This window comes from Vombatus ursinus, unplaced genomic scaffold (assembly GCF_900497805.2).
Source record: "Vombatus ursinus unplaced genomic scaffold, bare-nosed wombat genome assembly UNPS02014773.1, whole genome shotgun sequence".
Taxonomy (NCBI): domain Eukaryota; kingdom Metazoa; phylum Chordata; class Mammalia; order Diprotodontia; family Vombatidae; genus Vombatus; species Vombatus ursinus.
In genome coordinates, this window is record NW_020954551.1 from 31,054,494 (window position 1) to 31,070,550 (window position 16,057).

A 16,057-nucleotide genomic window follows, 5' to 3' on the forward strand; every position below is an offset into this window, starting at 1 on the left:
TTCTCTTCTCTTCTCTTCTCTTCTCTTCTCTTCTCTTCTCTTCTCTTTTTCTCTCTCTCTCTCACATATCTGTTCTCTGCATCTCTCTCCCTCTCTGTTCTCTCTCTGTCTCTATCTCTGTCTCCTTCTCTCCCTCTCTGTTCTCTGTTTCTCACTGTCTCTGTCTCTCTGTCTCTGTCTCTCTCTTCTCATAGGTGGGCTCTGCATTGCTCAGTCAGTGAGAATCCCTCAAGAACGGAAAGACAAGACCATTGATTTTGATAGAATTATCAAACAGCTCTTGGATACTCCCAACTCCAGGGCCGTGGTGATATTTGCCAACGATGAGGATATAAAGTAAGGATGACTGATGAAGTTTGTTAATATGCATGTGACAGCTTCCAGAGGCAGACAGATCAGGATGAAGGCACCAGCGGGAAAAAGAGAGTATTGGATCAAAGCTATTATTACATACTGACAAAGTCAATATATGCTTTCTAAGCTGCATACTTAATGATAGGAAGCAATGCAAGTCACAACAGGTTGCTGTCATTCATTCTGGGCTCCTCCCCACTTCCTATTAGTAGAAATGCTATGTTATATTATTTTTAAAAATTAAACACCAGTGAACCCTTTGGACATTTTTGTTTAGTTAGAAGTACAAAATACTAGAAGACTTTTATCTGTTATGTTATGTGTTAAAATGTTTGTAATTCTACAATAGATAAGGGTATGCTTTTAGTTTTGAACATTGATTTTTGGGTACAATCTTAGGCATTTGCATGAGACTCTGGTCACTGGTCAAGAGAATGATTACTCCATGCTCTGTGGCTGTATGAAGAATGTAGTAGCTTCTGGCTTTCAGATTTGAGAGAGAACACATGGGGTCCCAATTCTTGGCAGCTTTGCCTTGCATGAAGATGTGGAGCAATGAGTAATCACTGCTGTGTGTAGTAGGCTGTAATGGTATAAAAACAACAGGGGGGAGATTTCCTGCCATCAGGAAGCTTTCATTCCACCTCATCAAACAAGAAGGACAAAACTAAGTTAAAGTTGTTTCTAGGCTCCATGAGGCCATAGTTTAATAAAAAGACCAAAATCCCTAACACCTAATATGTCTAGAAAAATAAAAATCTAAAACATGAGTCTATCTCCCTAAAATTCTTTGACAAGGTATTTGAGTTAAAGTTCTAGGGAACCACAGATTTGGCTCATAGAATTCAGCAATCCCATGGTACAGTAGAAACTCTGTGCTTTTGTCAGATACTCACTCACTAACTAGGTGTTGTATTTGATTGGGTTGGACTAAAGCACAAATGTTTTGCCCCACCCTTTCCATTAACTCCAAGTGCTCTGCTCCTCTCCACAGACAGATCCTGGCAGCAGCCAAAAGAGCAGACCAAGTAGGTCATTTCCTATGGGTGGGATCAGACAGCTGGGGCTCCAAAGTCAACCCGTTACATCAGCATGAAGACATAGCTGAAGGAGCCATCACCATTCAGCCAAAGAGAGCCACAGTAGAAGGTAAGAAGTGGATTTCCCAGAGCTGGTTCTTCCACTCCATTGAAATAAGGAGGGCCTGGAAGCGATTCTCAGTGGCTGCTAGGTATGATGTGGGCAAAGGCAGGTGTATGAGCCCGTGGCTTTATGGCTCATACATTACTTCTTCATCGGCATTTCAAGCCCAACATCTGTGAAACTGAAATGAGGTCACACACCTTCCCTGGTGCCTTCTCTGAGTTGATATTCCTCTTTTCAATGAACTCTATTATTTTCCCAATGGTAGAATTATTAGCATGCATTTTTTTTCACTCCTACCACAGGAGTTTTCTGACAGTATAGCATTACAGTTAATATGAAGAGAAATAACAATACCCTCACACTCCTATGTGAGTGAAATGCATTATCTGAGAAAATAAATTCCCTTTGTAATTTATCCATTACTTTCCTAGCAGGATAACTATGGGAAATGTTTTCCCCCATTACCTCCCAAGGTCGCTTACAGCCCTGTGAGCCTGTGATTACATAGCATATCACCCTTTTCAGAAGCCAGCATCCATTGCATCCCTGTAAGCTTTTGAGGCCTCTGCCTCTGACAGCCCCAGGGACCTTCCAAAAGCAAGGGGGTGGAAGGAAATCTAATTGGCATCCTTCTGGGTGAGCAAAACTTGCTAATTACAATTTATGTTTTCGTTTAATTTGAAAAGAAAAGTTCTTTCAAAAGTAGACACTATGTAAAGAAAGAGAACTCCTCCATGGGTACCCAGCTTTGTATTTCTTTTTGTTAGGTCTCGTCTCCAAAGACTCCCTGGAACATGCTTCACACATTAAAATGAGATAGAACTTCTCATTCAAAGGGGGATCAAATATTTGCATTCCTTTTTGCTCTGCTTCCACTCCAGCCTAATTAATTATTCTCTCCAGAATGCTGAATGCCTGGTCTGTGTAGGCTTTTGGAAAGCTCAGGTGACTTTTGTCAGCCTCCTTCTTCTTTTTCTTTCTTTCTTTCTTTTTTTTTTTTGAGTTTTAAAAAAATCCTCACAGTCACTTGTGTATTACCTGTAGCTTCCACTGAAGACTTTTGATAAAAGACTTTTCATAGGATTGTGGCTTTAGACTAGGAATTCTTAACCTTTTTTTTGGTATCACAGACTCATTTCACAAACCTGTGAAACCTAAGACCCCCTTCTCAGACTAATGTACCTTAAAGGCATAAAATAAAATACACAGGGTTACAAAGAAAACCAGTTATATTGAAATGTAGTTAACATTTTTTTTAAAGAAAAAAAATCATTGACCCCCAGGTTCAGCTCTCCTACTCTAAAGTTAGAAGACAACTCAGAAGCCATTGAAGATCATGTAATAATAATGATAATGATGATGATGATGATGATGATGACAATGAAGAAGATGATGACAACAATGATGACATTAAAAAATCAACAACAATAATAGCTAGGCTTTATGTGATGCTTTCAGATTTGCAAAGCATTTATATATGCTAAGTTCCAATAGCTAGGTGGCTCAGTAGATAAAGCTCGCAACTGGTAGTCAGGAATATCTGAGTTTGAACCATTGCTGAAGACATTTACGAGGTTTATGACCCTGGATATATCACTTAAGTAGTCTGTATCTTAGTTTTTTCAACTGTAAAATGGGGACAGTAATAGCACTTATCTAATAGGGTTATTGTGAGCATCAAATGAGTTATCAGAGGTAAAGTGCTTTACAAATCTTAAAGCTCTATATAAATGGTAGTGCTATCATCAAAATTATTATCATCATCATCATCATTCTCATTATCATTTCTATCTCTTTTTACCTTCACAACGATCCTGGGAGGTCAGTGCTTTGATCGTCCTCGCTTTGTGGATGAGGAAACAGCCTGGAAGATGTGGAATGCCTTGCTGAGGGCAACACTAGGAAGGATAGGAGGCAGGGCTTGAACCCAAGTCTTCCTGACTCCAAGCCCAGCACTTTGTTTACTATACCACCTGGGCCTAGATATAGAGCCAGAAAGGACCTTAGAGGTCATGAAGCTCAGCCCCTCCCCTCCGTTGTTACAGATGAAGAAACTGAGGCCCATTCAGGTTAAGTTTCAGAGGTGAAGTGGAATTTGAACTTCAGTCATCTGACTCCAGGTTCACTGTTCCAAAGTGAGGGCCTTTTGGGGGGCCTTTTCCCCCAAGTAATGAAGTAAATTATATGGCAATAGATTTGGAATTGGAAGGGAGCTTAGAGGCCATTTAGTTCAATATCCCTGCCTTTTCCTCCATTTTATTAAGGCCTAGGGAAAGGTTGTGACTTGTCTAAGCTCTGGCAGGTACTGAGTGGCAGAGGAGGAATTTGGAGCTAAGTCTCCTGACTTCAAATCTGGGAATTGTTTCCGCTACACTATGTTATCTCCTAGAGATGGTCTCATGCCTGGAAGTCCCAGACTGGTATCTTTTCCAATGTGTGACAGTTTAAAAAAGTGAGGTATAAGGAATCTTTGCTCTTCTGCCTCCTTCCCTTCAAAGCAGGAGTTCTTAATCTTTGTTGTTGTTATTTTTGTTAATTTGTTTTATGGACACCTTTGTAGTCTGGTCAGGTAATAAACATTTATAAAGCACCTGCTGTGGGTCAGGCTCTGTGCTAAACACTATAGATAAAAAAGAGGCAAGAGTCTCCGCTCTCTCCAATGAAAATTTTGTGTTTTATCTTGGAGATAATACGGAGCCTCTGGAATTTATTGAATGGGGGGTGGGGGTTGGGGTGGTGGTAGGGATGGCATAGTTGGACCTGCACTTTAGGAAAATCACTTTGGTGACTAAATAGAGTTTGAAATAGGTCTGGTGAAACGTATGAACCCTTTCTAGAATAATGTTTTAAAACATACAACAAACTGCATAGGATTACAAAGGAAACTATTTTATTGACATGCATTTATTCCAATATTTAAAAAATTAAAAGTTCATTGACCATAGGTTAAGCATTTCTGCTTTAGAGAACTTTTTCCCCCTCTAAGTATGTCACAATGTAGTTACTAGTAGCTATTCATTAGTGTCTTCTTAACCTTGACTTCATGATCCCCCTTTGGAAGATACCAGTTATCTCAAAGTGTGGTTCTCAAAGGTAAGCAAGAGAAGCATGAGCTCTGTCTGGCATCTCTTCCTGAGCTAGGGTAGCTAAAGATGGGCTTCATCATGGACTTTGTCATTTGAGGACCGTCTTGACTAAGCAAAGGGAAATTCATTATTAGATTGGCTGTGGACAGAGGAATTATTCAATCTCAGTCATTCTTAAAGACTGTCTTCTAAATTATAGAGAGATTGGGATTGCTATCAGTGGCAAAAGGACCCACATCAGCAAAACAGGATCAGAAGATCAAAGATCTAGAGTGTAAAGGAATTTTAGAAGCTAGCTAGACCAGCACCCCCTTTTACAGTTGAGGAAATTGAGACTCTGAGAGATTAAGTGACTTACCAAAGATCATATAAGTAGTGCCAGAAATGGGATTATAATTTAAGTTCTCCCTCCAAACTTGGTTAGTTCCACTGTACTGTCACAGATCTTTGTCAGCAAAATAATCCCAGCATATCCCACCGAAGGATGCCTCTTTTTTTAAAATAAGGAAACAGCCACAGATACTACCAGCCAAGGACAAGGAAGAGAGTCATAGGAAGGTCTTCATTGACATCTTCGGCTGTTTGGTGTTCACAGGAGAGCCAAGGAATGTCTTAAACCTTGGCAGTACTCTGCTATTTCCTGAGCCAAAACACTTCTGTAATTTTTAGTTTCTCTGAATTGTCTGATGAGCCAAGGAATCCCTGGCATCTTCTTTGCCTCTGCATTGCCCCATTAACCCAGGCATTCAATAATCATCTCCAGCTCTGAATAGCTCCGCTGAGAGGAAAGTGCCTAAATCCTTGTCAACTGACTGCCCTCCAAATCATTCTACCACTTGGGGGCTGGCTTAGTACTGAGCAATCCTCTGTCTGGGAACAGAGGGTCACAGGTCAGCATTTTTTCATCTGTTTCATCATCACTGACATTAGAGAGCTGAGTAAGTGAAGCTGGGTTTTCAGAGATGGCTCTAATGGTCTTCCTTATTGATGATGACTTTCAAATGGTTCTATGAAGAAGTTTGGCTCCTGACACAATTTTGAAATGTGCAAATATACAGAAAAGTGTGTGTGTGCGATTGGAGGGGAGCAAACATGACTGAACCTGATATAACATCCATATGTGGCTTCCCACTCATCTTCATTCTTTTGGACTTTCTCCATCATATTCCCCTTCTCCTTCTTTCCCCCATCTCCCCCCTTTCAGCTTCCTTTTATTTGCTATCTTCTCCCATAATATTGTAAGCTCCTTGAGAGCAGAGATTATATTTCTTTTTTATATTATTATTATTAATAAATTTATTTATTTTTAGTTTTCAACATTTACTTCCACAAGATTTTGAGTTCCAAATTTTCACCCCATCTCACCCCTCCTCCCACCCCAAGATGGCATGCATTCTGAATATCCCTTCCCCTAGTCTGCCTTCCCTTCTATCTCTCCCCCCCTTCTCTTATCCCTTTCCCCTTCTATTTACCCTAATACTGACAAAGGTCTCCTGAGTTACAAATATCATCTTTCCATGAAGGAATGTAAACAGTTCAACTTTAATAAGTCTCTTATGATTTATCTTTCCTGTTTACCTCTTCATGTTCCACTTGAGTCTCGTATTTGAAAGTCAAATTTTCTATGCAGCTCTGGTCATTTCATCAAGAATGCTTGAAAGTCCTCTGTTTCACTGAATGGCCAGTTTTTCTCCTGAAGGATTATACTCAGTTTTGCTGGGTAGGTGATTCTTGGTTGTAATCCTTTCTCCTTTGCCCTCCAGAATATTATATTCCATGCCCTGCGGACCCTTAATGTAGAAGCTGATAAATCTTCTGTTAACATGATTGTGTTTCCACAATACTTGAATTGTATTTTTTTCTGGCTGCTTGTAATATTTTTTTCCTTGACCTGGGAACTCTGGAATTTGGCTACAATATTCCTAGGAGTTTTCCTTTGGGGATCTCTTTCAGGAGGAGATCGGTAGATTCTTTCCATTTCTATTTTGCCCTCTGGTTCTAAAATATCAGGGCAGTTTTCCTTGATAATTTCTTGAAAATTGATGTCTAGGCTCTTTTTTTTTGATCATGGCTTTCAGATAGTCCAATAATTATAAATTCTCTCTCCTGGATCTATTTTCCAGGTCAGTTATTTTTCCAATGAGATATTTCACATTGTTTTCTAATTTTTCATTCTTTTGGATTTGTTTTACAGTGTCTTGATTTCTCATAATGTCACTAGCTTCCAATTGCTCTATTCTAATTATGAAGGAAGTATTTTCTTCAGTAATCTTTTGGACTTCCTTTTCCATTTGACCAATTTTACTTTTTAGAGCATTCTTCTCATTGGCTTTTTGAACCTCTTTTGCCATTTAGGTTAGGCTATTTTTTAAGGTGTTATTTTCTTCAGTATTTTTTTGGGTCTCCTTTAGTAAGCTGTTGACTTCTTTTTCATGATTTTCTTGCATCACTCTCATTTCTCTTCCCAGTTTTTCCTCTACTTCTCTTACTTGCTTCTCAAAATCCCTTTTGAGCTCTTCCAAGGCCTGGGACTGATTCATATTTTTCTTGGAGGCTTTAGACGTAGGAGCTTTGACTTTGTTGTCTTCTTCTGGTTGTATGTTTTGATCTTCTTTGTTACCAAAAAAAGATTCTATGGTCTGACTCTTTTTGTGAGATTTGGTCATGATCTTGGTCAATTACTTGAGTTTTAAACTCTTTGTTAAGGTAAGAGTCTGCTTCCAATGTGGAGAATGTACTGTCCCAAGCTTCAGGGGTTTGTATAGCTGTTTTCAGAGGTACTTCTAGAGACCTGTAAATTTTAAGTTCTTCCAAGGTGATATGATAAGGGGTGAGATGTTTCCTCTCCACCACCATAACAAGCTCCACCATGCCAGCACTCCTCCTTGCCCCAGGACCGCCCTTCAGAACTGTGACCCAGATCCAAGTACGGGTAAAACAAGAGATTCCTGCCTCAGCACTGGCAAAGAGATCCTTGAAATTCCCCTCTGATCAACCACTTGATTCCCCCTCAGTCTGTGGGCCAGAAGCTCAGGGGGCAGCCGCTGCCCCAGGGCATGCTCAGGACTTGTGACTGAGACCTAACCCCTATTTCTCACCACAGGAACAGATTTTTCTCACTGACCTTCTAAGTTGTCTTTGGCATTCATGAGTTGAGAAGTCTGGAAACTGCCACAGCTGCCCGTGATTCAGTCCTCTGAGACCTGCTCCAGGGTTGCTGTGCCTGTGCGCCCAAGCCAAACTGTGTTCCTCTCCCAGCCAAGCACAGTATGCCTTTCTAGTCAACCATCCAAGCTCTCTTGGGCTGGAAATTTGTTTCACTCTGTCTTTTTGTGGGTTCTACTGCTTTAGAATTTATTCAGAGCCATTTTTAGCAAGTATTTGGAGGAGTTTGGGGGGGGGAACTCAAGCAAGTCACTGCTTTCACTCCTCCATCTTGGTTCCACCCCTCCTTTTTTTATATTTCTATCCCTAATGTTTAGCACAGTGCCAGATACATAGTAGGTGCTTAATAAATGTTTATTAACTAAGGCTTTTTCACAGTGTCAGTAATATACTTATTGAAGATCTGTCCAGAGTTGAGGTCTCTTCTGACATTATCCAGCATCCCTGCTTCTTTTCCTGGGTTTATGTGAGGTCTCTATGAAAAGAATGCAATTTTGATCCTCTACCCTCACTGACAAGCTTGCTTCTTATGCATAGTTATCATTTCTAGTCCATCCTTTTAAGACCAGACATATGGAGAGCTCAGGGTCATAAGAGTTTCCTGAAACAAGCCCTTCATCCTCCGCTGTCCAGTGCATTGAAAACAGCACAGCTTTTGAGCAAGGGACCTGGGCTTGAATACTAGTTTAGACATTTATTAGCTGTTACCCTAGGAAAGTCACTTAAATGGTTTAAGCATCAATTTCCTGAGCTGTGAAAGCAGGATAATGATATTTGTGTTATTTAATGTATGTGTTTTCTAGGAGGAAAGCCCCTAAACTTTAAAGCACTATCTTAATCTGAGGTAGCAGCAGCAGTATCAACAATAACAGTAGTAGTAACAGCAGCAGCAGTAATACTAGTAGGAGTTGTGGTAGTGGTGGTGGTGGTGGTGATAGTAGTGGTAGTAGTAGCAATAGTAGTAGTAGTAATAGTAGTAGTATTAGCAGTAGTAATAGTAGCAGTAGTAGTAGTAGTTGTTGTCATAGTAATCCATTATGAATGGTTATGTGAGACAGTGGACAGAACATTAGACCAGAAGTCAGGAGACTTGTGCTAATACTGGACCTGCTACCAGCTAGTTGTATAAACTTGAGTTAAAACAGCTGGGCCTTGGTTCCATCATTTATAAAATGAGAGGTTTGGACTGAATTTCTAGTACTCTTTCTCGGAGCAGAGACTATGGAACTGGTCATTACTGGCCTCTGGATCTGAAGACCCAGAAAAGGTTCAGTATGACTCAGTGTAGTATTCCATTACACTTGACATGGTGTATTCTATTGAGAAGTCCTACAATTGGATATTTTTATGAATAAGGATAATGTGTTTTTATGTATGTGTATTTGAGGAGTGTTTTTTGGGGGGGGTAGAGGATTAGAGTATTCTGATAAATTTTTAAAAACTGGCACTCAAAAAAAATACTTATGATACACTTTTAAGTTTAATCTGAATTACTAACATTTTTTCTATCACTTTCCTAAGTCTAAAAATCAACAAAACAATAAATCAAACATCCATTTGTAGTAAGTATTTGCTCATTTCTGAGATATGAATGCTTAGACAGCAAAGTCAACAATCTGCAGAGCCAGTCCAAGCTGTGGCCAGCATACCCCTGAGAGGAGAGGAGAAGGTAGACCTCCGTCCTCAACCATCAGAGAGAAATCAAGTCAATTTTCTAGTTCTAGCTGAATTCCACTTCCTTCCACCTTAGAATGTAACCCTCCTGAGTGTGTGTGAAGGGTGGGGAGGAAGGGGGGAAGAATGGGGGCAGGGGGCAGGGAGTGTCTTTGCTTGATCTTTTTATCCTCTGAACTTAATACCAAGGTACTATTAAGCTTTTAAAAAATGCTTGTTGATGGATTGATTGATTTCCTAATTCCTCCAGCCTGTAGTGAGAAAACACTAAACTCTCTTAGCAAGCATTGTCTGTACCACATATTTAGCACCAGTCACATGTTTGCTTATGGTGTTAATTATTTTTTTATGTGTATTAGCTATAACCATAAAGCGGTAAGACCATTTTTTTCAGAAATGACTCGTGGAACCAACCTCGCTATTTCCCAATTAGATGGCAAACTCCTACATGTAGCATATAATTTCTCTCTATGTGTATCTATAGCCAGAAGTTTCTATTTCTGTTGTGTCACTCTGAGTAAGAACCTGTAACTGGATTCATGCTATGTGAAAATAATGACTCAAGCTCTGTCCCTTCTTCACATGCTAAGTGTGAAATGCAAACACAGTATGATTCAGTGTGGGTTATGAATGACAATAATGAAGATTCCTAAATTCAAGTAAGGGGGCAACTAAATGGCACAGTGGATGGAGTGCCAGCCCTGGAGTAAGGAGGACCTGAGTTCAAATCTAGCCTCAGACATTTACTAGCTGTGTGACCCTAGGCAAATCACTTTACCCTCTTTGCCTCGGTTTCCTCCTCTATAAAATGAGTTGGAGAAATAAATGGCATCCCACTACAGTATCTTTGCCAAGAAAACCTCCCATATCATCAATAGTTGGACACAGCTGAACATAATTAAATAAAAGCAAGAAGTTCAAACAAATGTAAATTTCAAAGTTGGAAATGAAAAAAAAATAAAACTAATTAATAATTAATGTATCAGACTTCTATACATTGATGGACATTAGATTTCCTTTTATCATTGTCAATGGCATATGTATTCCAAGAGGTAATAACATAAAGGTTCATTTTCCTAATGTTCTCCGACAAAGTATTACATCTCTAATAACTTGGCATCATCTCACCTGAGTTTGCATCATGGTTCTACCACTCACAACTTGTGTGATGTTGGGCAAGTAACGTAACTTCCTTGTGACTCACTTTTGTCATTAAAATGAAGGATTGAACTAGATAAGTCTAAAGTCCCTTTCAAGTATAACTCTCTATGGTACTTTGATGGAAGAATACATGAACAAATGAATGAATGAATGAAAAAACCAAAACAAACCTAAGACCTTGTTATATGCAAGTGTTGAGAGGATAAGAATAGTAAAGGAAGACAGTACCTGCTTTGAAAAAGTTAATGTTATATAATGAGACAAACAACACAAATTGAAGGTTTTGCTTTCTGTGATCCTAAAAAAGTTAGATTATATATGTATGTGTTTCTGTAGAAATAGAAAAAAAATGACATGAAAGGCTAAGGGAATGAAGGATGTCCTTTAAATATTTAATGAAATTTGGCAATTATAGGTGGAATATATTCTTGGTAGAAATGATCTTTACTTGTTATCTAGCCAGTTATAATCAACTTACAAAGGAGAAGGTAAAAGAAGCTTAGTGAATAGTAAAAATAAAACATTTATGAAACTTGGAAGAATTTTAGAGAGATATAGAATTTCTTTATGGCTAAATAAGTAAATTAGATTGGATTACACTTAAAATCTACAGTATGGGGATTTTGAAGGGCAAAGGAGAGGATACATTAGAAGATAAGAATAATGTTCTATAAGAAATATTTAACATATTTCTTTTAAAATTGTTGATGCATTTTATATCATCTTTGTTTCTTAATATAACCTTCCCTCTTTATCTAGCCATCCCTTATAAGAAAGGAAAAAAAAATAAAAGGGAGAAGAAAAAAACAGTTCAACAAAACCACCATATTGACCAAATTTGATAGTAAATTAACAAGACATGGTGATCTTATCAGCTTCCATAGGATCAATTCTTATCTCTATGCAGATCATTACTAGATCTATATCTCTAACTTCTAGTCTTTTCCCTGAGCTTCAGTCACAAAACTTCAGCTGCCTCTTTGACATCTAGAACTGGACATCCTGTAGGAATCTCAAACCCAATGCCTATAACTTGACCTTATCTTTTTTTCCCCAAACCATCTTCCCTTCAAAACATTACTATTACTATTGAGGGCACCATCATCTCCCTACTCACCTGAGACATACAATCATGTTGCCATCCTTGATGACTGACTCTCACCCATCCCACATATCCTCATCAAATCTATAATTTCTATCCTTACAACATTTCTTATATATACCTTCTTCTCTCTACTCAGACAGCTCCAACCCTAGTTTAAACTCCTATAATTACTCTCCTGGATTATTGAAATAGACTTCTAACTGGTCTCCTCAATCCAATCCTTTCTCCACTCAGCTGCCAAAGTGATTTTTTTTTAAAGTAGTGAGCTCTAGTGTCTCTCTATTACTCTAAGGATTCAATACAAACTTCTCTGGCATTTTAAGCTCTTTATAACCTGGTCTTCCCTCATACACTCTGTAAGTAAGGTATACAAATCTACTTGCAGTTCTTCAAATAAAACAAACATAGTATCTCCCATCTTTGTGCCTATGCACTGGCTTTCTCCTATGCCTGGAGTACTCTGCTCCCCACCTCTGCATTTTAATTTCCCTTGGCTTCCTTTTCAATATCTTTTCCATTTCATTACCTTTCATTTAATCTTCATATACTTCATATACTTGTATATACCTAGGTATTTACCTGTTGTCCCTCCCACTAGAATGTATACACCTTGAGGGCAGGGACTCCTTCACCACTCCCCTAACAGAGTGCCTGGTACATGGTAAGTGTGTCCTAAATGGTTACTGATTAACTGACTTTAAAATGGACTTCTTAAATGATAGTTTTTTAGCCTTGGAAGGTATCATGAAGATAATCTTATCCATTGTGCTACCAGGATCTTTAAGTCTCTATTCTAACATCCTTAAGTGGTTGTTAGGCAGTTTCTGCTGAAAACACTTGAAGAAACAAATTCAGTCCTGGATGGAGGTCCTGGGGCAAGGAAGAGCACTGGCTTGGTGGAGCTTGTGGCATGGTAGAGAAGGAATCCTCCTCACAGTTCCAAGGCAGAAAAGAGTGCTTGTGTCACTCAAAGATCAGAGGCCAGGCCAGGAAAGGAATAAACACCTCTCCTTTGATCATACCACCTTGGAAGAACTGAAAATGTACAGGTCGCTAGAAGTATCTCTGAAAATAATTGCACAAAACCGCTGAAATTTGGGACAGTACACCCTCCACACTGGAAGCAGAACTCTACCTCAACAAAGGTTAAAAAGTCAAGTAATTGGCTGGGAATATGAGCAACCAGAGGGGGACAAAAACTCAGACTATAGAGTCTTACTTTGGTGACAAAGAAGATCAAAATATACAACCAGAAGAAGACAACAAAGTCAAAGGTCCTACATCCAAAGCCTCCAAGAAAAACATGAATTGGTCTCAGGTCATGAAAGAGCTCAAAAAGGATTTTGAGAAGCAAGTAAGAGAAGTAGAGGAAAACTGGGAAGAGAAATGAGAGTGATACAAGAAAATCATGAAAAACAAGTCAACAGCTTGCTAAAGGAGACCCCAAAAAGTACTGAAGAAAAACCACCTTAAAAAATAAACTAACCCAAATGGCAAAAGAGGTCCAAAAACCCAATGAGAAGAAGAATGCCTTAAAAAAAAAACAGAATTGGTCAAATGGAAAAGGAGGTCCAAAAGCTCACTGAAGAAAATAATTACTTAAAAATTAGAATAGAGCAAATGGAAGCTAATGACTTTATGAGAAATTAAGAAATTATAAAAACAACACCAAAAGAATGAAAAAAAATAGAAGACAATGTGAAAAATCTCATTGGAAAAACAACTGACCTAGAAAATAGAACCAGCAGAGACAATTTAAAAATTATTGGACTACCTGAAAGCTATGATCAAAAAAAAAAAAGCCTAGACATCATCTTTCAAGAAATTATCATGGAAAACTGCCCTGATATTCTAGAACCAGAGGGTAAAATAGAAATTGAAAGAATCCACCAATTACCTCCTGAAAGAGATCCCCAAAGGAAAACTCCTAGGAATATTATAGCCAACTTTCAGAGTTCACAGGTGAAGGAGAAAATATTGCAAGCAGTCAGAAAGAAACAATTCTAGTATTGTAGAAATACAATCAGGATAACACAAGATTTAGCAGCTTCTACATTAAAGGATTGGAGAGCTTGGAATATGATATTCTGGAGGGCAAAGAAGCTATGATTAAAACCAAGAATCAGCTACCCAGCAAAACTGAGTATAATTCTTCAGGGGAAAAATTGACATTCAATGAAATAGAGGATTTTCAAGCATTATTGGTGAAAAGACCAGAGCTGAATAGAAAATTTGACTTTCAAGTATAAGACTCAAGAGAAACATGAAAAAGTAAGCAGGAAAGAAATCATAAGGGATTTATTACAGTTGAACTATTTACATTCCTACATGGAAAGATGATGTTTGTAACTCATGAGACCTTTGTCAATATTAGGGTAGTTAGAGGTAATATATACATATTATACACATATATTGACAGAGGGAACAGGGTGAGTTCAATATGAAGGAATGATATCTAAAACATAAAATTAAGGGGTGAGAGAGGATTGTACTGGGAGAAGGAGAAAGAGAGGTAGAATGGGGTAAATTATCTCACATAAAAGAGGCAAGAAAAATATTTTACAGTGGAGGAGAGGGGAGGTAAGAGGCAATGAGTGAATCTTACTCTCATTGGATTTGGCTTAAGAAGGGAATAAATAACATACACACTCAATTGGGTATGGAAATCTACCTTAGCCTACAGGAAAAGGAGGGGGGAAGGGGATAAGAGAAGAAGGGATGATAGAAGGGAGGACAGAGCAGGGGAAGCTGTAGGCAGAAGCAAAGCACTTTTGAGGAGAGACATTGTGAAAGGAGAGAGTAGAATAAACTGGGGGCAGGATAGGATGGAAGGAAATACAGTTAATCTCTTTTTTTTTTTCATCCAAAGACAAGGTTTATTAGAACATTTGAGGGAAGACTCTTAAGGAGTCTGAACATTAGTAAACTATTGGCTAGATTATAAGAATCTGAGCAGTGGCTTGATTTTAAGAATCTAAGCATCTTTTAATGGAGACAAGGTGGACCTTATATACAGAAAGACTGTGGGAGGGATGTAGGAGTGGTCAAGTAGTTTGGGGTGACTGGAGGAGGAGTCTAAGGGAAATCTGGATGGGAGTGGCCAGTAAACTGGGGTGAACAGACAACCAAGGGAGAATGAAGCCTAGATAGGATTAAGGGTGGGAAGTGGCCTGGGGCCACGGGGAGGTATTTGGCAGATTAGGGTGTAGGCAATAACAAAAGGCCAGTTGATGGGGATCATAGCCATAGACAAATGCCAGAGATTTGGCCATGTGGGAAAGTCCTGGGTTTTTCCTTTTTGGGATATAGTTCCCATCCTTATCATTCCCCCCTCAAACAAATGGGACCCAAATTCTTTTGGGGTAAGGGACGAAGGTCTCAGCTTCTGAAACTGCTTCCTGCTGGCAAGAGGTGTAGAACTGTCTCTGCCACAAGGGGGTCCCAAAGAGGAGGCTGAGTGAAACCAAGCATAGGCTGCTTGGAATGATGGGGGCTGGGGACATTGGCTAATACCCACTGTTTGCTCTCAACTGTTGGTGAATGGGCAGTAGTCTGGAAGACACAAAACTGACAGGAAAGACTACAGGGCCCAAATGACAGGATAAAACATCCTTAGGTCTGTTTGGATTCAGATAATTCAATTTTCCAACCATGCTGTATCAAATCAACTTCATAGCCAGGCGCAAGAATAGCCAGGTGGGTAACATTCCTTTTTAAAGGAACATAATGGGGAAACTGAGCCAGGAGGATCCCATCTTAGACTGAGGTTAAAATTGTCCTCTCAGCTTTTTCCCAATGCTGACTTTCTCCCAGTATCACATTCTCTTGAAGTAGCTTGTGGCATTTCTCAGATGGTGGATTATTGATTTATTGATGGATTATTCTGATCCGTTAGATGACTCAAAATAAAATCATGAACTCTTTTTCCTCAAACAGCAAGTTTCAGTAATCACAGCTTAGGAAAAAAACTTTTCCAGGATTTACATCTCAAATTTAAATTTGTCCTGGTATAAAAAGCCAATCATTAGAGATTATTCCTATATAATTGCAAATTCGTAGCAAGACAAAACCCAAACAAGTTTTTTGGCAAGTTTATACATTAAAACAATAACTAACAATAGCCAAATTATTTTAGCGGTAACCAAATTATGAAAAGCTGCTTGACATAACTGATACAAAAAGTTCACCTATTTGAAACTTGAAACAAACCCATTACCAATTAGGTGACTTCAGTTTTGTTAAATGCATTTCCAAATTACTTTATATGGAGAATTGACATCCCATCATTAACAGTGAAAATTACAAATTTAAAAGAGTGTGCTCACCCAAGTTCAGAGGCTAGTTTCTTTACCTTGAGCAAGTTGTG

General features: G+C 38.8%; 1 protein-coding gene across 1 annotated transcript in view; it reads left to right on the plus strand.

Annotated features, from left to right (window-relative positions):
- GRM7 (glutamate metabotropic receptor 7) overlaps positions 1-16,057 on the plus strand; it is a 989,789-nt gene that overhangs the window by 474,524 nt on the left and 499,208 nt on the right. Inside the window, exons 3-4 of the mRNA XM_027863985.1 lie at positions 195-336; positions 1,349-1,503. Of these exons, the coding sequence (XP_027719786.1) occupies positions 195-336; positions 1,349-1,503 (297 nt within the window). The remainder of the gene's footprint in view (positions 1-194; positions 337-1,348; positions 1,504-16,057) is intronic.